This window comes from Xenopus tropicalis, chromosome 1 (genome assembly GCF_000004195.4).
Source record: "Xenopus tropicalis strain Nigerian chromosome 1, UCB_Xtro_10.0, whole genome shotgun sequence".
NCBI lineage: Eukaryota > Metazoa > Chordata > Amphibia > Anura > Pipidae > Xenopus > Xenopus tropicalis.
Window position 1 is genome coordinate 142,004,117 of NC_030677.2, and position 27,221 is coordinate 142,031,337.

The following is a 27,221-nucleotide window of genomic DNA, read 5'->3' on the forward strand; positions in this document are numbered from 1 at the left end:
CTGTTTATGATCTCTTCCATGGAAACTGCTAAATAACATCTACTCGTATACATACCTATTCTGAGATGCTGGGTAGTCTTTAAAGGGACAGAGCACTTTTCCTAGATATGCATTAAGTAGGAGGAAAAATGTGTTAAAAGGTTTGTGTTTTTAATATATGGTGGGGGAGGTTTCTTGCTATTTGGAACTTGTTTTCAGAGCCAGAGATGGAAATATGTGGACAGAAAAATCTGTAGAATTCACTGCCTAGTGACACACAGATTTGCTCTGTACATTAGTAGAGATGTGTGTAAGCTTGTACATTTACAACAAGAAAATTTCACAACCTCTTTGAAATCTTTCAATACCTGTGACACTAGTTGTCCAGAGGTTAATAGTAAGGCTGCAGCATGCCCTTAATCACTTAGGTTTGCTTCTCCTCCTGTAACCCACTCAGCCCCCTCCCTCAGGAATTTGCTTTGGCTGTTGGCTTGTGGGCATGCTCAGATTACTAAACACGCCCCCCAGTCTAGCAGCCAGTAAAGAGATGGCATTGCTGGTTCCAATAGAAACTCAGCTCTAGCTGTCTGCTTCAATTTTTTTTCTCCTGAGTTCATCTTTACCATTACAGCACTCAAACAAAGCAGAACTTTTATCAAAGACAGTTCTGCCTGTGTGAGCCTGTATTCTTGATGAAATGTATGCTGAATAAGGGTCTTTGTGTGTATATGCTATTTGCAGATTTAAATGTAACTGATTATGTATCGGAGGAAAAATTGCCACCGGGTGAAAGCTGCTATTTGCTTTAGGAAAATGTGATGGTGCTGGCAAACGGAGGTGTTCTATGCAGTACAAATGATGCCATTTGGGTGGAGGAGATGTACCCAACTGATATACATTGTAGGCAAATCTAGGCTTTACATGTCCTTTAAGGATGCCCCTATACACACCGTCCTGATTTTTGAGAGCTTCTATTATTTCAAGAAATAATAGCAGTGCTTATGGTTAATGGTAATGACATTTTGTGGCCACAGGCTTGCTAGGCAGTCAACAACGCTCTGAATTGCTTCCCATTCATTTAAGAGGCAATTGCCTACAATAAAGGGGTGCACTTGTGTCAGTCTGAAGGATGACATTCAACGTTTCTGACCTACAGTCACATGACAACACATATGCACCTGACATTGATTTTTTTTTAAGTGGAATCAAATTTCACTGATTGTACACAGAAAGTTTTGAATGATGCAAACAAAAACTCACACTGCTCATATGTTCTATAGCCAGCAATGGTAAGCAGTGGCTGACCTGGAAAATCTCTGCATTTTGTCCTATATGGGGAAAAAAGAAAAAGCGGGTAACTGCAACACCGATCATTAGTTAAAAAACTTGATCTTGTAAAAACCTCTGCAGCATTAGAATGCCTGCATTCCGGAGACTTCAACCCTTAAGCCGGCCATATACACACCAATATTATCATACGAAATATTGTTTTGTACGATATTCAGTGCATATATGGCCAGGCCCGGATTTCTGGTGAGCCCACAAAGGCCCAGGCCTAGGGCGTGTATGGTGGCTCGAAGAGGCGACCGATATTGCAGAAGGCTGCAGATATCGGTCAACTCAAAAAAAATTTTATCAGGTGCCTGAGCAAAATCTATCAGTGTAACACTGGATTACATGTTTTTAAGAATATCTTAGTTAAAGTAACATTAGCAAAATGCCTTAAATGCGTTAGGGTTAATTTACAAGTGCTGACCCAGTGTGCAAAGTGCAAAATTTGTACACAATCACCAATTTTTTTTTTTTTTTTAAATAGCAATGCAGCCACATAATTGCAGACATGAGAGGGTGATGAACCTGATATAATTATGACCAATTGTCACTTTTGTTTTAGGGGGCCACGAATCTGTATAATCTAAGACTTGATCTGCCTATGGATAATCGGCAAATGCAGGAAGTATAGTCACCTGGTCCATCCTGATGAACTAAAGAGTCTCCACTTTAAAGTAAATGACCTGCAAAAACTCATTAACAGGCTTCATTCAACACTGCCTGACATTGCTCCAAGGCTTTCTTAGCCAGGAAAAGCAATACATAGAGCCCCATCCCTTTATAAATAAAAGTAACACAAGCAATTACTTTTTTTTAAAAAAAGCTTCTGAGTGTTCCTGCAAAAACTCAATACAGGAGACAAAGTATTATGGGTTTTCCAGGCCTATCCCATAATACTTTTCTCCTCTATTGAGTTTTTGCAGGAACACAGTTCATCAGGATGGACCAGGTGACTATACTTCCTGCATTTGCCGATTATCCATAGGCAGATCAAGTCTTAGATTATACAGATTCGTGGCCCCCCAAAATAAAAGTGACAATTGGTCATAATTACATCAGGTTCATCACCCTCTCATGTCTGCAATTATGCAAGGGGTGTGGAAAGTTTCAACTTCAGACCCTCTTCACACCCCTTGAATGATGTGGAAAAGGCCCACTTTTACGCTAATGTCCCACAAGGAGATTTAGTCACTGCGATTTTTAAAAAGCGACTTCCAGCGACAAGTCATTTACAGTGGTGTGAAAAACTATTTGCCCCCTTCCTGATTTCTTATTCTTTTGCATGTTTGTCACACTTAAATGTTTCTGATCATCAAACACATTTAACTATTAGTCAAAGATAACACAAGTAAACACAAAATGCAGTTTTTAAATGAGGGTTATTATTATTTAGGGAGAAAAAAAATCCAAACCTACATAGCCCTGTGTGAAAAAGTAATTGCCCCCTGAACCTAATAACTGGTTGGGCCACCCTTAGCAGCTATAACTGCAATCAAGCGTTTGCGATAACTTGCAACGAGTCTTTTACAGCGCTCTGGAGGAATTTTGGCCCACTCATCTTTGCAGAATTGTTGTAATTCAGCTTTATTTGAGGGTTTTCTAGCATGAACCGCCTTTTTAAGGTCATGCCACAACATCTCAATAGGATTCAGGTCAGGACTTTGACTAGGCCACTCCAAAGTCTTCATTTTGTTTTTCTTCAGCCATTCAGAGGTGGATTTGCTGGTGTGTTTTGGGTCATTGTCCTGCTGCAGCACCCAAGATCGCTTCAGCTTGAGTTGACGAACAGATGGCCGGACATTCTCCTTCAGGATTTTTTGGTAGACAGTAGAATTCATGGTTCCATCTATCACAGCAAGCCTTCCAGGTCCTGAAGCAGCAAAACAACCCCAGACCATCACACTACCACCACCATATTTTACTGTTGGTATGATGTTCTTTTTCTGAAATGCTGTGTTACTTTTACGCCAGATGTAACGGGACACGCACCTTCCAAAAAGTTCAACTTTTGTCTCGTCGGTCCACAAGGTATTTTCCCAAAAGTCTTGGCAATCATCGAGATGTTTTTTAGCAAAATTGAGACGAGCCATAATGTTCTTTTTGCTTAAAAGTGGTTTGCGCCTTGGAAATCTGCCATGCAGGCCGTTTTTGCCCAGTCTCTTTCTTATGGTGGAGTCGTGAACACTGACCTTAATTGAGGCAAGTGAGGCCTGCAGTTCTTTAGATGTTGTCCTGGGGTCTTTTGTGGTCTCTCGGATGAGTTGTCTCTGCGCTCTTGGGGAAATTTTGGTCGGCCGGCCACTCCTGGGAAGGTTCACCACTGTTCCATGTTTTTGCCATTTGTGGATAATGGCTCTCACTGTGGTTCGCTGGAGTCCCAAAGCTTTAGAAATGGCTTTATAACCTTTACCAGACTGATAGATCTCAATTACTTTTGTTCTCATTTGTTAATGAATTTCTTTGGATCTTGGCATGATGTCTAGCTTTTGAGGTGCTTTTGGTCTACTTCTCTGTGTCAGGTAGCTCCTATTTAAGTGATTTCTTGATTGGCACAGGTGTGGCAGTAATCAGGCCTGGGGGTGACTACAGAAATTGATATTGAAATTTAAAATTGAAATTGATAAACCACAGTTAAGTCATTTTTTAACAATCACTTTTTCACACAGGGCCATGTAGATTTGGAGTTTTTTTTCTCCCTTAATAACGTAAACCTTCATTTAAAAACTGCATTTTGTGTTCAATTATGTTATCTTTGACTAACAGTTAATGGTTTTTGATGAGCAGAAACATTTAAGTGTGACAAACATGCAAAAGAATAAGAAATCAGGAAGGGGGCAAATAGTTTTTCACACCACTGTATCTTTTTCTAACAAGTGATTACTAGAGATTTCCACAATGGAGCAATTATATTTCCCACAAATCCAGGTGTCATATTCCCTGCCCTCAACTACAAAATTACATTCAGTGCAATGGGGAAATTGCAGCGACTTCCCACTCAGTGGGTTTTACTTTCAGCGATTCCAATAGTTTTGAATGATTTTTTTGTTTCTTGGAGCAAGGAGAACGTGGTTCTAAACGGCATGCAACATAAACTTTGACATATACAGAAGAAATCAAAGTAAAGTCATAAAATAGGTAATGACTATTACCTATTTGGTAAGAATTGACTGATATATATTACTAATGACTGCTAATTAGATAAGAATATGCCTAGTGTATAAAAGTTTCTGTACTACACAGATTGGACAAAGACTGTGGATACTTTGCTTTCAATATCGAGTAATGCTTTCCATTTGAACGCTTTTTAATAGCAGGATACACATACTGTAACTATGCGTGACATTGGCTAGCGGTTTATGTAATATGTTGTACTGGCAACCATTCTGTAGAAAAGTTTACTGAGACAATACGCATCATGGATACAAGACTAATCCTGTCCAGTTTAATCTGATCTAGTGTTATTTGTCAGATAACCAAATTGCACTGATCTGTCCTAGTTGGCCAACTCATTTACTCCCATATATAATTAAAGGCACTAAGTTTTCCCAGGAGCAGTAAACCATGGCAACCAATAAGCTTTTTGCTTTTAAACAGGTGACTAATAAATTCTACCTGCTGATTGGCTGCTACTCCTGGGCAAACCTAATGCCTTTTATTACATAACCCCCTTAATGTGCAGCTCTCTTTATCTCCTGTTGACTGTTGGCCCCCACACATAGAGTGGAAGGGCACTGACTGTTATGATTTTGACCTATCATTTTCCAGAGTATGTATTAAGTTTAAGGGTAAAGTCTAATGTTACTCTGATTTCTGTAAAATACTTCTTACCTTTTCTCATTTAAAGGCATTTGCTGCTTAAATTGTTGGGAATAATTTTGTATCGATGCTTCGTTACATCAAAATATTGGCATTTACCAGCCAGGTGTTTTGATTACAGCAGTTTTCTGGGTACAGGGCTATGAGTATAAAATGCTAATGCAACATTCTCAGAGTTGTCATCTAAGGTATCCTGAAGTCATGGGTTTATTTATTAAGTTTATTAACAATGACTTGATAATAGACCCGCTGTTTTTTTTGTAAACTGACATCACATCTCGCCCAATAAACAATTTGGCGGTGTTACCTTGCACACTCCCCTTTTTGAGTGGTGAGGGGAATTGGCATTGACTTACTGGTGTGGGTAGGTTATCATGTTGATGCTAGAGTAACTTTGCAAATTATGTAACTGGCAAAAACATGTACATATATGTGAGCCAAATTGTCTGTAGATTCTGAAGTGATTGCTGTCTAGTAAATTGGCTCTGGAGATTTTTCTACCATTTGAGTCATTAAAGGAGAACTAAAGCCTGACTAAAGAAGTAGGGCAGAAATGTTATACATTATGTTTTGGGTTTCTGTACCAGCCCAAGGCAACCACAGCCCTTTAGCAGGGAAGATCTGTGACTCCAAAGATGCCCCAGTAGCTCCCCATCTTCTTTTCTGCTGCTTCCCTGCACATGCTCTGTGCTGCTGTCAGTTACTGATCTTAGGTACTGACTCAAAATAAACTGCATAAATAGAGTATAAATGTAACAGTAAAAAGCTGATTAGTAATTCATTCAGATTCACATTACATGACAGATCTAAAACCAGGGCAACTGCATCAGAATTGAATAATTAACCCTGTAGAATCAGCTTATATGACAGACAAACCTAATTTTCTGCTTGATAATTTGCAGCGACCCCCTAAGCACAGCTTCTCAGCAGCCACTCAGACCACACTGAGCATGTGCACTGTCCCAGACATTTCTAACGGAACCCAAGATGGGGAGCTCCTGTGACAACTGTAATGACCTAAATCATTACTACTATAGAGATGCTGAAACTTTAAGCCAGTGCAGTCAGTTTATAATATAAAATATGGCATTCCAGCCATACTCATTTTTAGGGTTTAGTTCTCCTTTAACTTACTGTAGGAGACGTTTCAACTCATGATTTTTCAGGGGTCACCTTAGTAAATTCCCTGTGTCCCTCTTATCCCCATTATATGCACTTGAATTACTGTTAAAGGGTTAGTGTGCCAGAAATAATGACTGTCCAATCACTTTTTAAAACCGTTTTCTAATATTGGCATTTAAGGTTTCATTTTTACCTTTGTTACATAACCCAGTAAATTATGGCGGGGGGGGGTTTAAATAGGGTAAAATAGGGTGACACATAAAAATCAGTGCGTTGACTGTATGTCTGGTAATTATAACCAATACAGCTAAAATTAGGGGGGGAAAAGGGGCAAAACACACTTATGAGCAGACAGGAGCCAAGGTGTATGCTGAAATGTGTTTTGACTATTGTTTTAACATATTTAAAATATATAAGGTTCAACGTTTTTGTGATTTAAAATAAATTGAACAGGACATACATGCCAATAATTATAATATTTAATTCACTTATGAAATAACTATATTATCATACCTCCAAAAGCATTGTCATAATCCTTTTTTGTCATAAAATAGACAACAAGAAAATACAAACGATTTTTAACAACTGAATCTATAAGTATGGTCAGTGCGATGCTATATATTATAAACCATGCCTTGCACTGTTTTAAAGCCTCTAATTTAGATTTATAAACAGGCATTACAAAGACAGCCTTGATGAAAGGACCCCTTGCCCTCTTTCAAGGCACTTCCTGAAGGGTCACTCTAGCTTATCCGTGTAACGTTACGATACGCATTTAATTGACATGTATATTGACCAATAACATAGTAGCATGGGCGGGCTTTTACGTCGTAGTCTCCGCTACCATTGGTCAGCAAAGCCCGTGATGTAAAGACCAACGTGAGGCTGCGCTGCACTGCACAGCCATGCTCTACACAGCCGGGACCAGCTCATAAAGGGTCAACAGCGGCCGGCACCCGGACAGAGTGACGTCACAGGTGAGACGGAACGTTGACGTCAATGAGTGGGGTCACAGGTGAGATGAGAGGGAGGGGAGGAATGACCTCACATCTCCGGTGTTTATACACACCCACGTACGTAAATTTAATACATAGAGATGTGGGCTATCACGTGTGCAAGGATAGCAACCAAATGTCTATTACTCAAAGATGGGACTTGCATCTGGTCTTTGTGTTTATATCAATGAAACGTGAATGACTGAAGGGTAGAATATGGTGTACACATTCAGACTCTTTAGTCTTTTGTCTTGTAAGGCAAATTTCATTCAAGAGGTATCCAGGGTAGGTCTTTATTTACAGGGTATAAACCGCCCATTGTGTAGTACTTGGTTTAAGTTATAGCATTATTGCTGAGCGATATGCACATTTTATGAGTATAAACAGTGGGTAGGTTCTCATTTTTAAACCTAAAATTTACCATATTTAACTCTACTCATTCACATTAAATTGCCCAATATAACCATCATACCCTGAATACCTATCAACCTTTACTGATAAACTGTGAAAAAAATCTGAATGTTTTCATTAGGTCTGGTTGACCAGACATCAGATAAACATGTAAAGCTAATCCTATGGAAAGACTAAATTGACCGGGTTAGATTAAAATGATCGTCGTGTTGGCTTTATTCTATCTCTTTCTGTTCTTTGATTTTTTACTGACAATGTAGGAGAAGTCACTTCTTCATGCCTGATAATCAGTTAGCTTCTGCTATATTGTTTCAGGGGTCAGTCAGTTATTGTTGCATTTTATGCTGGCACTGGGAAATACATTTCCTGGTATAAGGTGACTATTTCATTTTTCTTTCTCACAAAACCCTTAAGTTGTTTTAAGGATGTTTCTATATATGTGAAGACACACAGAGCTACATAGTAGCTGCTACTTGTCACAACTACTGAGAATAGACTCTGCTAAAACACACGTAGAGACAATTATCAGTAAATGATCAGCATTGTCTATTTTAGTAGACGTGATGTTTACTAGGAGCTCCATGTGTCTTCGCCCTTAAGGTGGCCACACACGTGGCGATTTCCGATCTTTCGTGCGACCATCGGTTGCATGAAAGATCGTACAATTGGCCACTAACCGTTCAGGGCTGAAACGGCAGATAAGGAGGTAGAAACAATAGGATTTCTACCTCCTTCTGCCGATTCAGCCCTGAAGGCAGATTTTGATCAGGCGCCTTCTAGTTGATTTTACTACAAGTCTATGGGAGATGTTTTGGATGCCATATTTTGTGGCTGTTAAAGAACACTGTTGGTTCCTGCACTAATCTAAGGATTGCTACAGGGTCAGCTGCTCAAAGATTAATTTTCTACCCAGGAGATCTCTACAGTTAGGGTTTTAGAGGAATAGAACAGCATCCTGGTGCACAGAGCTTTATTCAGTGGTGTTCCTAGCATGGGGCAAGTTGAGAAACTTGCCTCAGGTGGAAGTCTACTGCAGGTTACCAGGGGAGGCAAAAAGCCGTTCCTGGTTATTTTAAGAGCTGAAATTCCAGTTTATAAACCAATAATTTGGCATTGGGTTTGGGGGTGCAGAAATTTTTGTTGTTCATCTTTTAACTATTTGTTCAGAAGCTCACCAATCTAGTTGCTAGGGTCCAAATTACCCTAGTAACCAGGCAGCTGTTTGAATTAGAGACGCAAAGATAAATAATAAAATGTAACAATAACATTGCAACCTCACAGAACTGTAGTATTGTTGCTTCCAGGGGCAGTGACCCCCTTTTGAAAGCTGGAAAGAGACCGAAGAGGAGGCAAAAACTCAATAAAAGAATACCAATTTAAACATTGCTATGAATAGCAAATTCTATTGCATAAAAAAGCTTTATTTAAAAACTAAAGTGAAATAGAGAAGTGCTCTGCTTTTAATTTCCCTTTAAATATTTTAATCCAAAGCCACATGCATACACAGTGCATCACCATTGGTGGATGCTGTTTATGATAGAGACATTGCCAATGAGACAGTTATATGGGAAATGCATTTCTTGCAACTGCATTACACTACATTAGTTGCATCTTCTTTGTTTATGATTCTGTGCTTTAATAATACTCACTTAAAGTGATGCTGACACTAAAAAACTACTCTTAAAAATATTTATGTACATAAAATTTCCCTATAGGTAATGTTGATCATTTTTCACTGATAGGACTGCTTTTGTAAGAAATTTTTACATGTAGTCTAAACCTGACTGTTTTGCCAACCTGACTGTCCCTTCCCAACCAGTCAGTTAGAGCTTCTAATGCTAATAGACTCATGCTGCACAAATATGGCAGCCCCCTCATAGAGGAACATGGGGATTGGTTGTGTGATGTAAAAGCATTTGGCAAATACTGTTATGGCAAAATTATAAATAGCATGCAAAGCTAATGTTATAATGGATGTAAAAAAAAAAAGGTCTAATTTCTGGTGTCAGTATCTCTTTAAGGCTTGTTTGGACCAGTAAAATAGTAGTGGCTATTACAGATAACTGCAGATTAGTTTGAACTCTGTGCCTACAATCCATAGATAGGATCTACACACTATTCCCGTAGATTAATATTTAGCCTGGTAACCTGTAACTTTAGTATCATTAATATAGATGCTACATTTTTGGTAGGTAAAGAGTTAAAATTATGCTCAGTATAGGTCCTTCTAATTGCTGTGATTGTCACCAAGCAAAAAAGACTTGTGCCAGCATTGTTATCTCAGAACAACTCAACAGAGTTCAACACTAGTCACCCGGGAACAAAACTGCAACTATTGTTTATTAATTATTATTTGAAACTGCTTTCCCCTACAGTACACTTACTGCATCTGCAAGCCCTACAATGGATTGTGCTGTTGTTCTGTCACATTTTTTTTTTTAGCTAAGGTCTCCTACTTGAAACTGGCTTTTTAAACTTAGCTTTTAAAGGGGGTGTCTACCCAAAAGGTGTTTTTGCTTAATTAACAAAAATGTTATAATAAACATCACAATATACATTAAAACAAATATTTCAGTGGATGTAAAATTTTTTGTAATGTGATTGCTATTGAAGACAAATGTCTGGCAGTTAATACTTTGGTCTCTTGCTAGTTCTGATTCTGAAAACAATGTAGCAGAAGCCGACAGGCCTGGAGGAGAAATGAATTCTGCTACATTGTTTCAACAGTAAAAACCAGGTGACCGAAAGGGATAAACAAATGCCACTTTGCATTGCAGTTTCATTTGCAAATAACTTTAAAACCATTGAAAAATAATAATATAATGAAAATTAATGAATATTGAAAAGAAATTTAGAAGTACTGTTTGGTTAGATGCAGGTTAAGCTTGTTTTCTTGCAGAAATGCTCCTGTCACTACTGTTGTCAGGTGGATTCTGTTCAAGAAAATTACAGGTCACTTTCCAGCACTATGTACCATGGGCTGATTGCAGTGCTAGCTATCCCCTAGTCTTCCAGCTTTTTAGGCATCACCAGGGGTGGGTTTTTGCCTAGTAAAATGCTGCCTTGGGAATGCTTTTTACTTTGCCCTCATAGCTAAAATGAAAGTAGTGATGAAATTCATAAGTGTGTGTAAGCTCCAGTGGTGCAGATACTTGTGTATATAGTGACAATCCCTAAAGCATTGTTTAACAAATCAGTGCTGTACAATTAAAAGGGATAATACAAATATAGTTTATCCCATACCAACAATGATATGCTATGATGACAGGCTGGGGTCATCATAACCTAATGGTTGAATAATCTACAATTGAATAATCGGCAGCTAATCGGCCTGTGTATGGGCAGAACCGAGCGGCCTGACCGACTGATATCTGGCCTGAAATTGGCCAGATCTCGATTGGCCAGGTTAGAAAATCCAGTTGGATGGGGACCACATCGTCCCTGAACCGACTGCCCCATGGTCGCAAATGCCAAATGATCGGATTATTTTTTTTTTAAGCTACTTGCTACCCGATATCGCCCACCCGTAGGTGGGGATATCGGGTGAAGATCCGCTCGCTTGGCGACATCGCCAAGCGAGCGGATCTTATAGTGTATGGGCACCTTTACATCCAGTCATTCATGTTGAGCAATTTTTTTTTGTTTTATTTCTATTTTGGAGAAAGAACTTTGTGTTAAGGCATTACTGTGGAAAATATATTATCAGGCTTTAATTCCAAGTCAGTAAGGCCAGGGTTATGTATAAAGTACTTCACCCACAGATTCCTAAGCATTGGCTTTAATCCTTTTTGACAAGGAACCCCTAGAGCAGAAGCTCCAACACTGCCGCTGCTCATTCTAAATGGGTCTAAAATTTCTATATTTATGATTATTTGTCTATTATTTATAGGCAAGGCATAATGAGGTACCAAATGTTAGATGGCTAAATGTAACCTTCTTTTTATTTCTGAATACGGACCCTAAAAACTACTGTTTGCCGGATCGCATAATATAGGGAGATATTACTTTCCAGAACTCAGCGGTTCAATTTCTCAAGACAGGCGTTCTTAACTACGGCTCTTCAGCTGTATGTGAACTACAAGTCCCAGAATCCCCCCGCTACGGAACATCTGGATAGCTGTGGCTGAGTGGGTACGATGTTCCTGTACAGACTGCTTTACGTTTCCTAGGGACAGCGCTTTTCGCTACGGATTTGCTCATCCTGCTATTTCATTCAGTTTGAGATTGCTAGGACCGGTCAAATCTAGGCAGGTTTTATCTAGCCTTGGAAACGGCTAGGCCCCTGCATTGTGGGCGTGGCTATTCTCTCAACCTAATGCATCTTCTCATTGGCGGGATCTGATAGACTTGCGGATTTACCAATGCGAACTCGCGTCCGGCTTCCGGTTTGAGGAGGCGTGGCGTGTGAGAGTTAGATTGTTCAGTGTGTGTCTCTGTATGGGAGGAGATCTCAGTGTGCAGTAACATGTGTGTGTGTGTAGCCGGGAGACTAGTTGTGTATCGTGCACGCCATATGCGTGGAACCTGAATGGCAGGTAAGGGGCGTGCCTTTGTGAGCGGCATTAGGGTCTAGCTGCTAGGCACATGTAGTGTATGGCACATTCATTTTGAGGGTAGAAGGGTCTGTTGTATCCTGGGGTTTGGGTAAGGAGCGAAAAAAGTGTACAAGTGTCTGAATCTAGGAACCATTCTAATGATGTTTCTTAGCCCATTGAATTTGCGGTGTACATATTTAATTTTGTTAAGCACAGGGAGAGAAGGTGAAACATAAATATATATGCTTGCCTTGTTTTATATATTTATCATAAATATAAGTTGAAAAGGAGTGTGGCCTGCTGTAATAGATTTAGTTTGTAAGCTGAGAGTCAGGAATGTATGTACAATTTATTTGTACTTGCTTGATCCTAAGGTAGAGATGCCCAACCTGTCTTCAAATCCACTCAATATTTCATCTTCAGCTGTGGCGAGCTCACATTGAATATCCATTATTTGGATGAAAGCGTTATGCCTTTCACCATTATCTTGTATATGGCACCAGTGAATTATGTGTTATTTTACAATAATTATATTACAAGCAGGGGTCTTACAGCAAATTAACAAAAATGGTCTACAGGATGTTAGAGGGCTCCGCACGCAAGATCTTACAAATTACAGACATAATACATACCTAATTGGAAAAACTTATGTTTGGGGAAAAGGTATGTAAAACTAAAATGACGAAGAAAATGCTTGATAACATGTCAGGCACCTTAAAACAGGGGTGAGGGGTCCGCATTTAGTATATTAATCTGAAAACAACTGAACTGAAAAGTGTTTCAAAGGTGAACTACCCCATTAACCATAATTGTCGGCTGTAATCTTCTGTTATATCACAAATGCTTTTGTTTTTAAAACAATTTGCAACATTTGAATTATTTTATTTTGCAAATAGAAACCTTTGTCCCTCTGCTCTGTGACATAGTATCCAATATGCTTGTGATTGAAAGTAAAAGTTGTATTGGTTTTAAAATATGGGCAGCACAATTGCTCAGTTGCTGTCTGCACTATATAATTATCGGATAATAATAACATGAATATGTGTTGACTGGGTAGTCTTGGGCCCAGTAATTGTTTGTCCTCTTATATGAACATGAATGCTTACTGTCATTAATAAGCTGATGCCACACGGGGCTGATTTTTGGCCTGTGTAAAAACGCAGGCTGAGAGTCCGTCCCTCCACTGGCATCACCCTCTTATCTTGCCTGTACCCGGAACCATATAGTCTGCCCTGGTGCAGGCACACATGGTGGATATTGGCAAAAAAAAGTGAGAGTTATTCCGCAATGCTGAGAATCAGCCCCTTGTGGCATTAGCCTTTGGTGTTAAAACAGCTTCATTCAGATCATAATCTTTTTTGATCTGACCCTTGATATTTTGAAATTCTTTTTCTTATAATAGTTTTGTCACTAGAGATATAACTAGTATCTACTTTGTAGACAGATGGCTTATTGGGGTTTATTTACTGAAGAAGTATCTAAATAAAGCTTTTTATTTATGTTCTTAATTGATTGTTTTATACAATTTCAGAGGACACATCTGTAGAAAACATTACAAATAGAGAGAAATTAATGTAAAGTCTAGATTTTTAATATAGAGAATTAAGCAGGATTGCGTGATCATTGGTAGAAGCTTATGTAGGGAAAGTAGTCGCACATGGCATATATGTATTTTATTTTTCTAATGTCTGCATACTACACGATTATAGGCATTATTGCAATACTGACAAATCTTGTCAGAAAATTATGTGTTATATAGCTTTGACACACGCATGCAGCGCTTCAAAGAGATTATTCTTTATTCACATCAATCCCTTCTCCAGAAAATTGTACAGTCTAAAGATTACATACACAGTAGGGTTAATTTTATCCAGAGCCAGAGCAAACTGGAGGAACCCCACTTAGACATGGGGAGAACATACAAGCTCCCTGCAAATAGTAGTAAAGCTGAAATTGAACTTAAGAGCCTAGCACTACAAGGCAGCAGTGCTACACACTGAAACACTGTGCTGTCCAAAAAAACTTTCATGGGGCATTGTATTTTAGGGTATGTGCATCTGAAGTAGTGGTGGAAAGTACTTGCCTTTGGTAAGTTATTTTTTAAACGGGGCATAAGTCAACTTGTAGACTTAAATAGTGCAGCATCTTATAATGATGGGGTTTTTGGCACAGGGTGGAATATAATTTCTATACTGTGCAATTGCTTTCAAAGGCAAAGTTTGAATCTACTTCTCAAGGGTTGAAAAATGGCAGTCTTGTGAGAAACATACTTAATGCAAAATATTGTAGAGAGCAAGTGCTTTAATAGTCCGGGCTTCAGGAATCTTAACAAGCAATTTTGAAAGGCCAATTTCTTATACTGGGTAGTAAACCTTTTTCTTCAGTTTATAATGGCTGAGATGATGTACTGCAAGTGATTTGATCAGTATTTTTTCTTATAACCAGTGGGGTAACAATAGAGGAAGCAGACCCTGCTGTCACAGGGGGTCCTGGACTGCGGGGTCTGCTTCTTCCAATGTTGCATTTAAATCTCTGCTGGCTCTCAACTAGGAGAGCAGACATGAGCAGGGATTTAAATGATGATGGGTCTGTGGAGGGTGTTTGGTGCAGAAAGATGTGTCAGTGCAGGGGAAGGGGGCTGTTTGTGTTTGCTACTCTGCGATGGGCCCTTTCGAAGATTTTTTATTTTTTTTGCAGGGGGGCCCAGTGCAGATTAGTTACACCACTGCTTATAACTGCACAAACATTTCTATGAAGCATCAGATGTACCCCTTATTTAATCAGCTGGAAGACCTCTGCATCTAAAAAAAATTGTAGAAGTGTAGGAATACACAACAGTATATCCCCCTTGTAAGCAAGGAGAGGCATCGCAAAGCAAAACCTTTATGGCTGAATAAAAGTGTTAGGGTCGAGGTTGGTAAGAAAAAACGTGCTTTTAGGGCATTCAAGTTAGCTGGGACAGCAGAAACTTTCATCAGGTACAAGGAAGCAAATAAAGCATGCAAAAAAGCTATCAGGCAAGCTAAAATAGAAATGGAAAGGGATATTGCAGCTAGGAGTAAAAAGAATCCTAAATTATTTTTTAATTATGTGAATAGTAAAAAAATGAAGCAAGAAGGGGTGGGAACTTTATTATCACGGGGGGGTAAGTTGGTTGATGAGAACGGGGAAAAAGCTGAAATTTTGAACTCTTATTTTTCATCTGTCTATACATCTGAGGAGCCAGATAATGAAGGCTTCCCTTGTAATATGCCCAGTTCTAGTAATTTAGCTACTGGCGCATGGGTCACTCGGGAGGAAATTCAAAAGAGACTTGAACATGTAAAGGTAAACAAAGGTCCAGGGCCGGATGGGATTCATCCCAGGGTATTAAATGAGCTGAGCACTGTAATTGCCAAACCTCTTCACTTAATTTTTCAGGATTCATTGAGGTCTGGCATGGTGCCAAGAGACTGGCGGATTGCTAATGTGGTGCCGTTATTTAAAAAGGGATCCCGTTCTCAGCCTGAAAACTATAGGCCTGTTAGTCTGACATCAGTAGTAGGAAAACTTTTGGAAGGGGTAATAAGGGATAGGGTACTTGAATACATTGCAGTTCACAATACTATTAGTTTGTGCCAGCATGGTTTTATGCGTAACAGATCTTGCCAGACTAATTTAGTCGCCTTTTATGAGGAGGTGAGCAGGAACCTTGATGCTGGAGTGGCAGTTGATGTCATCTACTTGGACTTTGCTAAAGCGTTTGATACAGTACCTCACAGAAGGTTAATGATCAAATTAAGGAATATTGGCCTAGAACATAATATTTGTAATTGGATAGAGAACTGGCTGAAGGATAGAGTACAAAGAGTGGTTGTAAATGGAACATTTTCTAATTGGACCAGTGTGGTTAGTGGAGTACCGCAGGGGTCAGTCCTTGGGCCTTTGCTTTTTAACTTGTTTATTAATGACCTGGAGGTGGGCATAGACAGTACTGTTTCTATTTTTGTTGATGACACTAAATTGTGCAAAACTATAAGTTCCATGCAGGATGCTGCCGCTTTGCAGAGCGATTTGACAAAATTAGATAACTGGGCAGCAAACTGGAAAATGAGGTTCAATGTTGATAAGTGCAAAGTTATGCACTTTGGTAGAAATAACATAAACGCAAACTATCTACTGAATGGGAGTGTGTTGGGGGTTTCCTTAATGGAGAAGGATCTAGGGGTTTTTGTTGATAACAAGTTGTCTAATGCCAGGCAGTGTCATTCTGTGGTTACTAAAGCAAATAAAGTGCTGTCTTGTATAAAAAAGGGCATTGACTCAAGGGATGAGAACATAATTTTGCCCCTTTATAGGTCCCTGGTAAGGCCTCACCTTGAGTATGCAGTGCAGTTTTGGGCTCCAGTCCTTAAGAAGGATATTAATGAGCTGGAGAGAGTGCAGAGACGTGCAACTAAACTGGTTAAGGGGATGGAAGATTTAAACTATGAGGTGAGACTGTCGAGGTTGGGGTTGTTTTCTCTGGAAAAGAGGCGCTTGCGAGGGGACATGATTACTCTGTACAAGTACATTAGAGGGGATTATAGGCAGTTGGGGGATGTTCTTTTTTCCCATAAAAACAATCAGCGCACCAGAGGTCACCCCTTTAGATTAGAGGAAAGGAGCTTCCATTTGAAGCAGCGTAGGTGGTTTTTCACGGTGAGGGCAGTGAGGTTATGGAATGCCCTTCCTAGTGATGTGGTAATGGCAGATTCTGTTAATGCCTTTAAGAGGGGCCTGGATGAGTTCTTGATCAATCAGAATATCCAAGGCTATTGTGATACTAATATCTACAGTTAGTACTAGTGGTTGTATGTATAGTGTATGTATGTGAGTGTATAGATTGGTAGGTGTGGGTTAAGTGTGCTGGGTTTACTTGGATGGGTTGAACTTGATGGACACTGGTCTTTTTTCAACCCTATGTAACTATGTAACAGCCTGTTAGCCCCACTTTTACCCCATTGCAGGCAGGAAATTCACTTGAAACATAGTGATGACACTTTTCATATAATTTCGTTGGCAGCAGTACTGGGTTTCAGAAGAGTTATTTACATAAGGACATTAAGGCTTTTTAACTAGGGATGCACCAAATCCACTATTTTGGGATTCGGCCAAACCCCAGATCCTTTATAAAAGATTCTGCCGAATACCAGGCCAAATCTGAATCCTAATTTGCGCATGTAAACATGGTAAAGGAAGGGTCAAAGAGAACCTTGCGTGCAGTGAAAAACTTTCAACTTATGTGTTTATATGACGAGAAGTTAAATGATTTTAAGGATTTGGTTCAGCCAGACATGTCGATTCGGCCAAATCCTGCTGAAAAAGGCAAAATCTTGGCCAAATCCTGCTGAAAAAGGCAAAATCTTAGCCAAATCCCAAACCAAATCCTAGATTTTGTGCATACCTATTTTTAACAAATAGGCTAATGTTACAGGGGGCAGAAAACAGCAAGCAAAAAATGCTGGTGTTTTATCACAGAGGTTCACTTTCTATCATGTCAGCCAGGCCACTTTCCATTAAATAGTGAGCGGTGAAAGGAATATGGCTGTTGTATGGCCTTTGTTTTTCACCTGGATGACAGTCGTGGTCAAAACAACCCATTTGCCATTAGCTTTCTTATATGTAGAATGGGATGTTCTAAAAGATTAGGATAAAATGAATACCATTGGAAATGTGACCATACACTGAAAGATCTGCTTGATTGCCAACACATTGGGCCCAATCAGGATGATCCAATTGTTTTGCCGGGGATTGGTTTATAATGGGGTCCTAGGCAGACTCATCAGGAGATGACCATTGTGATTCTTGCTCATGGAAATGTTCTCACCTGCCAGCTACTGGTTGGGCAGGCCCTCAGGAGTGGCTCATACATAGGCCATAAAGCTGCTGACTCAGTCTGGCAGGGCAAACAGCTTTTATGAGCCCATGCTACCGATGTGTGTGTGTGTGTGTGTATATATATATATATATAATATAATATAATTTTGCCCATAGTCTGCTGTCTGAGTGTTTTTGACCCAGGTAGCATTTTTAATTCTACAGGCTTCAGGTGCATTGTTGTAAGGGACAGAGAACCAGTACAGCAAAAAGGAACAGACAGCTACTGCTTTCAATAACCGTCGCATTTACTAATAACTTTAAAATAATCATTGCTAAGTTGCTTAAAGGTTTTTAGTTTTACCTTTCCATGTCTCCCTAGAGCAGTTATGTGAGGTGGATTGTCATGGACTCTGCAAAATGTTCTTATTTAATAACATTTGCTTTGAAGGACAGCTGATATAATTTATACAAAAGTTGGTAACATTCTTCAGATGCTGTTTAGAGATGCATGAAGTAATGTAACAATTTGTACAGAGTTCAGAGTCTTTAACCAGATGACTGAGTTGCCAGATGAAACACCAGAGAGCATTAAAGTTTCAACTTTGAGTGCGGTAGACATCGACACCGGGATTGCCAAGAAAGACCATTATTTAGAACAAGGGTTAACTAACTGCTAGTACTGATGTATGCCAACATGTCAGTACCCCCGTATCAAAAGTGGTTTATTCAAAAGATTCAACTCCGCAAACAAAGCAAGCATTCTTTAATTTGGTCTTTTGTTTGCATGGTTTCAGTGTGTTTATGAATATGTTTTGGAATTAGAGGTTACATGTTTCTTTTTTACAGATAGCTGGGACCAGTATGACAATGGTACATGGCAAAGTTTGTTGCCTCTGGTTAAAGGAGACCTATGGTATGAAAAACAAGAATGTGCCAGTGCATTATACACTGCTAAATATAAAAGGAATGTGCTTATAAGTCCCACTAGTCCCTACCAGTCCTACCCATCTGTTCCACTTCCTGCTGCCTCCTTTCCAGGCTGTGCAGGAAAGCCAGTGGCACTCCGTTCTCTGCACTGTAGGATAGGAACCAATCAGCATCTAGGCTGACCTGATAGGGACTGAAGCCTGACTTTGATTTTTGGGACTGCAGGGCTGTGATTGGCTATCCCCCTCATATTGTGCTTTTGGCAGGGACCTTTAGGACACACCCACATCTCATTTGAAACACGGACAGAGACCAGAGAGGATCTATAGAAAGCTCCAATAAAGGGGCTATTTTTAAAGATAGTATTCGTTTTTAGCCCAAAGTAAAACAAGCACAACATGTTATTCGTTATTGCCTACAGCAGTGCTGTCCAACTGGCGGCCTGCGACCCCCCTCTGTGTGGCCCCCCACCTGTCTGGCTGCTTTGATGGTTTACCTTTGAGTAAGCTTTAAATGGTATCAGTACTGAGATTAACTGGCCCCCTGCATGGTTCTCACCTCAGATTCAGGCTGTAATCCCTCTGTGTTGTTTAAAAATGTAATCCCCTGTGTTTTTCACACCTTTTAATACCTGCATTGTTCACCCCCTGCAGTGTTCCCACCTCAGGCTCAGGCTGTAATCACTCCCATTGTTCACTTCTTCACACCTCAGACATAGGTACTGTAGGCAGAGTATGGCACATACAGCCAGCATAGGGCAGGTAGAGTATGGCACACACAGGCAGCATAGGTCAGGGAGGGTATGGCACACACAGGAAGGGTAGGGCAGGCAGAGTATGGCACACACAGGCAGGGTAGGGCAGGCAGAGTATGGCACACACAGACAGCATAGGACAGGCAGAGTGCTGCCTGTGTGTGCCATACTCTGCTGGCCCTATGCTGCTTGTGGGAGGTGAACCTGGCAGGGGTTTGTTGTGGGAGTTTGTTAGCAGTTGGAAATAGCCATTAAATGGTCCCTAAGGTGTGTAATTATGTACTGGGGGTTGCTCTGCTATCCACAGGGGAGGAGGAGGCATATGGAATTTAAGGGTATATTTTCATATGACATAATTCTTTCACATATGAATGATGGTTGATATCCCCACAGTAAGGACCAAGCATTTGGGATTTTGCTGTGCTACCACCATTGTGATAAAATATTTGTGGTTTGAAGTGGGTGTGGTTTCAAAATGGGGAGTGGTCAAAACTGGCTTCCATTAGCGGCCCTCCACCATGTATGCTAGAGAAATTCCGGCCCTCGGCACCGTAGAAGTTGGACAGCACTGGCCTACAGGATTAGGGGTATTTTAACTTATGCTGTATGTCTACTTTAAATCTGCGTAACTGCGGCCAGCAAATCTCCAGAAAATGCCTTTCCATTGCTTGAGATTGCAATCATAAAACTTGTGGTGATCTGGCTTAATCTTGTAAAATTGCAGAGGGGAGGTATTTTTTTGGCGATTAAGCCAGATTGCTGCGAGTTTTACTTTTGGAGATCGCAATGTTAGCCAATGGCAAGGCTTTTCTCTGAGGTTTTTAGCATGCGGTAGCTAATAGACTCATTGCCAGAGAATGTAGTTAGCCATTTAGGAAAATACTCCACTTTGGAGTATGCAGTACAACACTTGTGTCTTATGCACACAAAGAATATTGAAAACGATTGTTTTCTGCTGGTATATACCCTGTTTCCCCGAAAATAGGACATCCTCCGAAAGTAAGGCACCCCCCGAAAATAGGACACCACCTAGGGCTGGGCGATAAATCTCACCCAAACGATGGAAGCTGTCTACCGCGCTGCGATATGCGGACACAGGAGGATCAGAAGGGGTTACTAAAATGGTAATCCCCCCCCCCCCCCGATTCTCTTGTGCCATTTTGAGAATAAATGTGTACTGTATTCTTCTTCATGGAAAAATAAGACATCCCCTGAAAATAAGACCTAGTGCATATTTTGGAGCTTAAAAAAATATAACACAGTGTCTTATTTTCGGGGAAACAGGGTAGAGGCTGGCCAGGTTAGGAATGCTTACACTGGAAAAGTATGCTTATTAACTATAAACATATAGGTACCCTTTTATATACTCTTCTGGTGTTTTTTTGTTTTGTAAAACATTTTTTTAGGTTAAATTGTGAAGTTTAGTACAGTGTTAATCTAAGGGCCGTGGTAGACGGGGAGATTAGTCGCCCGTGACAAATCTCCCTTGTCGCTGGCGACTAATCTCCCCGATATGCCATCCCACTGGCTTGAATATAAATTGCCAGTGGGATGGCATATGCAGCGAGTTTCCTCTCAAGGCAACTTCCGCAATTTCGGGAAATCGTGGCGCCACATATGCCATCCCACTGGCGATTTACATTCAACCCGGTGGGATGGCATATCGGGAAGATTAATCTTCCCCGTCTGCCACGGCCCCAAAGAAAAGCTTTTGGGTATGGTGAGCACTGGTGTTTCATAGTAAATTTTACAGTGTGCTCATGAGTATTCTATTGTGATCCAAAGACTGTACCCTGGATGTATTCATGATTTAGCACAATTAAGGAAATAAATACAGCCTCTCTGCGCAGAAATGCCTGATTACAGTGCACTCTTTGCACACTTAAACATGCTCACCTACTATATTCACGTTTGTTGGTCTTTTTTTTTTTATTTTTCTGAGATTGCATTTATTACTGGCAGAAGGTTAATTACATTTATTTATCTCTGCAGGCTCCACTTTTGCACATTTTGCAACTTTGAATTTATTGCTGCAATAGTATCTGAATATCAATCCTTATTTGTTCTCTAACTCTGGGGAAGGCTACGAGCCTTCCCCTCTACCCACACATACAAACCAGATATGGCTGACCCTATCATGGACCTCTTTGATGATCCAAACCTATTTGGCCTTGACTCTCTCACTGGAGATTCCTTTGGACGGGATGGGCCAGACACTATAGATGATGCTCTAGGCCTGGGTAATGTCTTGGGACCTTTGGAGCCGATAACAGACAGAGTTGGCCTGCCTGGTGCTGATGTTGGCAATAATGAAGTTAAACAACAAACAGAGTCACAGGTTCTCCCGGACAATCCAGCTCTTATGTCAGCTACTGAGATCATGCAGCCCATTCAACTTCCCACAAACCAGGAAACACTGAACCAAGGAAATCCCTTTATGGGTGCCTCAAATGCTGGAGCCCCAAAAATTATGATTCTGAAAGCTCCTGCTGGAATGACAGTTGGTGCATGTCCTGTAACTCAGATACAAACTCTGACACCTCACCAAGCTGCTAATGGTGGCAAGGTGGCATTTGCTAAGGTGCTTACAGGAACCCCATTGCGTCCTGGGGTCTCAATTGTATCTGGAAACACTGTCCTTGCCAAAATGCCAAGCACTGGAGTTGCAGGGCAGGTAGGAGCAGTGAGGCCTGTCCGTCAGCTACTTCTTCAACCAGTGCGTGCCTCCGCAGCCCCAGGAAGCTCCGAGAGTAATACAGGGATCAAGCCTGCAATCACACTAACGTCAGCACCTCAACAGGTTAGTGCATATGGAGATATTTTCCTTGGGTAAGGGTGTATGTCCTTAAAATATAAAATATGTGCCCCCTCCTCGTGTCTTGGCATTTCAAAATGTCACTGTGTTCATTGTTAAGTTCCGTATTCCTTATTCTTTTTCCAAAGTCCAAAGTTTTTTAAAGTGTAATAACTTCTTCAGTGTTTGTGCCTTAATTGTACCTGAAGCAACCACACTTTATTCAAAAATTGCTTTTAGCAAAAGGCTTCTGAGGTCTCAAAGGCTCCTTACCGGGTGCCTTGTGTGTTTATACTTGTACTCAGTCAGAGAAACATTTACTATTTATGGTACAGATAGCTCCATTTTGTGCTTTTCAGTGTTCTGTAGCAAAGTGCATATAGAAAAGATTGGATGTTTCTACAGGGTAAATTTTAGGGAATCTTCCCAAAAAATTGGAGCACCGATTGGTAAGCCATTGCTGAAAGACTGCAAGTTTTTTCTTTGTATCCTGTTTACTAAAATTAATTTTCCATACACCAGTACTCTGCCTTTTACAATCTTCTCTTTTTCTACCAATATTTTTCTCACCTGCATTCTTTATTGGTCCTCCTGCTTTAACCCTTGCAAGCTGCCATATGCATGTCTGATAGTTGGCACATTGTGTGGCTAATGTAGGGAGCTGAGATGAAGGAGATCTGAGGGGTATTCGGGAGATTTGCTAAGTGATGGAGGACTAAAGAGAGTAGAGATTAAATCATAAGATTTATACAGGGGGTTGAGTAAAGTCTTGCTATATGTGAAAATGCTCTGCTAAATTGTAGGAATACTAAAGACAAAAAGCATAAAAACAGCGATAAATCATTCCTTTGTCAAGAAGGTCATACACATGGCATTGTCACCAAACAAGCGGATCTTTGCACGATTTGGCACCATAATCGGATTATAATGGGAAGCCTGTGCAGTCCCATTAGGAAAGGGCTACAACAGCAAACCAATGTGGTCCTCACCTGTCTGTATTTTGAAACCTACAGATAGATATCTGGTATGGAGGGCCCATACACAAACAGATAAGCTGCCGAAGGTGATGAATTGGCAACATAAATCTGCCTGTGTATAGCCAGCTTTACATTGAGACACTGGTTAAGTAGTGAAATGGGCACATTGGTGGAAGGATCCAAAAGATACTCTTGAATCTAAGGCAGTGATCCCAAACAGTGGCTCATGAGCAACATGTTGTTCACCAACCCCTTTGATATTGCTCCCAGTGGCCTCAAAGTTGGTGCCCATTTTTGAAGTTCTGAGTCCTTATTGGTCACCTACTAGAAAAGTTTTTGTGCTTGTGTTGCTCCCCAGCTTTTTTTCATTTAAATGTTTACTCACGGTTAAAAAAGGTTGGGGATCCCTGATCTAAGGTGTGGATGTTTGATTTTTAATGCTGAGGTTTTTTTCTGAGAATAAATGTGTTGTAAATTTTTTTTTTCACTTTTTTCTACTAGGGGGACCCTAAAAGAATTACTCTCGTCCTACAGCAGCCTTCCCAAGTTGGTGCAACTGCACAACAAGGGCAGCGTCATGTTGTGCTGGGTGGGCTTCCAGGAAAGATTGTCCTTCAGGGAAACCAACTGGCAGCTCTCACACAAGCTAAAACCCCTCAAGGTCAGCCAGCTAAAGTAGTGACTATCCAGCTGCAAGTCCAGCAGCAGCCTGGGGCTGCAGGTCAGACTCCTCAAAAGTTTCAGATTGTACAACAAGCCCCAGGAGGTGTGGCAATTGCTCCCAGTGGGCAACATACACACATGCTTAATCAACAAGGAGTTCAGAGGCTTTCTGTTCCACTCAAAGTTGTTCTGCAACCACAGGTTAGTTTTGCTTATATAAGAAGTGCGCATACAAACTGATAGTGCCAATATGTATTATACATAAAGATGCTAAGGTTATAATTAAGTGCATGTTCCTTGCCATGGCATTTTGGAGGAATCATTTAGCATGCCTTTTTTATTACTATCTTCTCTCACAGGCTGGTTCCTCTCAGGGTACTGCGCAGGGCCTGTCAGTTGTGAAAGTTCTAAATGCAAGTGAAGTTGCCAATTTGACTGCAAGTCAGACTGTGGTTAAAACATCCACTGGAGGTGAGTTAGACAGCAGGCTGCCAAAGCAGTAGCAATGCTTTATAGTAGCTTTAATATAAAAGATAAGTATTACTTTATCATTGTCACACTAAAACATGGTGGCTTGAGATTTTTTAAATTTTTTCTAATTAAAAATTGGAGAAGCTTAATTATTTTTATAAAATGCTAGATGTACTTGGTAGTACAGGTATAGGATCTATTATCTGGAATTCTTAGGACTTGGGGAGTTTCCAAACAATGAGTCATTCTGTAATTTGGATCACTGAATGAGACATTTTAGATTTCTTTTCTGTGGATAAACCCCTCCCACGTTCCTGCCTGTGTCTGTTGTTTTGACTTATCTGTAACTCCCTGCATCTGTTGTTATTATTATACAAGGTATACAGTCACTGCTACTCTTTGCCTCAATTGCCTAATTACCGAACATTAGGTGTTTTGTAGATGCATGGAGTTACAGATAAACCAAAACAACGGGGAAGCTGCGAGACACAGAAGAATTAAAAAAAAAAAAAATACGCTTAGAATCACTAATATATGATCTTCCATACATAATAAAAATGTACAACAGTTATTGATTACACTAATATTAAAAACTTTGCTTGTGGGAAACGCTGAGGGCAGGCAATGGGGAAAAAGGATTGGTGTGAGAGAAGCACCAACAAAAGAAGTTAATATGGATCAGGTCTGATCCGCAGTGTCAGACTAAGCAGAGGAGGGGTGTGCCAAACTGACAGATTGTCACTCCTCACTCAGTTAAAGATATGAGGTTTCTGACTGGGAAAGTCCCAGTCAGAAACCCCTGGAAGATGTAGAGAGGAGTCTTAAACTGGAAATAAGCAAGAGAGATGGAGATTACATAACATCTTTTACAGCGTTGTGAAAAAGTCCTCCTTTAAGTCTGCTTAAAATTATTAAACATTAAATAAATCCAATAGGATTGTTTTGCCACCAATATGGATTCATGCAAATTCATTACCATAAAGTGCAAAAGTACTGTTTTATTATTAGAGTGATACAGAGAAATCATATTAAAAATGCAAAAAATGGGCTCCTGTAATTTGGAGCTTTCTGGGTTAAGGGACTCTATACCCGCAATACTTTTTTTTCTTTGAAAGATCATCTTTGTATTATTCTGTATAGGTGGTGAATCTCGTAAGCTGGACAGCCAGAAGAAGCAAGAGAAAGCTAACCGTATTGTAGCTGAAGCTATTGCCAGGGCCCGAGCCAGAGGTGAACAGAATATTCCTCGGGTCCTGAATGAGGATGAGCTTCCCAGTGTGAATCCTGAAGATGATGATGGAAGCAGGCGGAAAAGGAAGAAGAAGAAAGGAGAGACTAGTGATAGGTCCAAGGATGAGAAACCTAAGAAGGTCAAAGGTAGTGGAAGCTTAAGGTCTAGGAGCAAAGGCAAACCAAGGTTAGTATTGTAGAAGTTCATTTAAAAGGTTTCTTAATCTTTATTTTTCTTTTCTGCTTATTAAGTTGTGTAACACAGATGATTGGTTGTCTTAACTTTTGATGTAAACAATAAAATGTAAAATATATTATTTATAATTTACATTTTATTGAGATGTCCAAAATCATGTCCATGATGTCCAAAACTTTTTCGTAGTTTAGTTTTCTCTTTCAGCAAAGTTCTCCATTCGTTTTCAGCCCAGCTGCTAGCTTGTTTGTCTCTTCTAACAAAAGTAGACAGGAGGCTGTGGGTTAATTAAAGGACAAGTCAACTCAAAATGTAATTTGTTGCCTAATTAAAGAAACCAAAATTCTAAGCAACTTTGCAGTATACATTCATTACAAATTTGTAATGGTTTTGGAGTTATTTGTATGTATAATTGCTATTAAAGCAGTGTTTGCCTGTCATTCTCTGCCCTGGGGGCTCTGACTGTTGAAACAATGTAACACAAGCCAGCATGTTGACAGACCTGTCTTGCTGGAGGAGACAGAGCTTGGCAACATTGTTTAAAAAGTAACAACCTGGAGTTCAACAAATGCCGCTATCAATAACATTTACACATAACTTTTAAAGCACTAAAAAATGGAAAGCTGCTTAGAATTATATTTTCTTTTATTAGGCAAAAAATAATTTTTGGTGTTGACATGTTGAAAAGTTTTTTTTTTTTTGTTTTTTTTTTTTTTAAATGCAGTGGAGTATGCAAAGATACGGACATTCCACATCAGATTTGTGAAGGGAACTATGTTTCCACAAAAATACAGTTGTTCCAGGCGAAAGTGAAAATCTAGTTTTTGTACAAATAAATACAGTGTATATGTGCCTTTTCAGTGTAAAAAGATTCTGAATGCTGCACAGCTCGGTTCCTGTATGGGGAAAAATTTGCACTTTTTGGTAAATGTAACATTCTTTTATCTGCAGTACTATCACTCCTATTGTGGGTAAGAAAAGGAAGAGAAACCCATCTTCCGATAATTCTGATGCTGAGATCATGGCATCACAGGCTTCTCCTGCAGAGGATGAAGACAGTGTCCAGGTATTCTTTAGTGTCCAAGTTTAAAGGCATTCTGTCATGATTTTTATGGCATACTTTTTATTTCTAAATTACACTGTTTACATAGCAAATAATTCACAGGATTTAAGATTTTATC

At 40.0% G+C, this 27,221-nt stretch overlaps 1 protein-coding gene across 6 annotated transcripts in view; it reads left to right on the top strand.

Moving 5' to 3' along the window:
• The first annotated feature begins 7,120 nt into the window (after positions 1-7,120).
• chd8 (chromodomain helicase DNA binding protein 8) overlaps positions 7,121-27,221 on the top strand; it is a 51,123-nt gene continuing 31,022 nt past the window's right edge. For 2 of the 6 annotated variants that reach the window (XM_012957172.3, XM_012957198.3), the window contains exons 1-6: positions 12,033-12,190; positions 21,705-22,512; positions 23,985-24,347; positions 24,506-24,617; positions 25,758-26,034; positions 26,992-27,106. In XM_012957172.3, the coding sequence (XP_012812626.1) occupies positions 21,835-22,512; positions 23,985-24,347; positions 24,506-24,617; positions 25,758-26,034; positions 26,992-27,106 (1,545 nt within the window). In that variant the 5' untranslated portion in view covers positions 12,033-12,190; positions 21,705-21,834. 6 annotated transcript variants of the gene reach the window in all.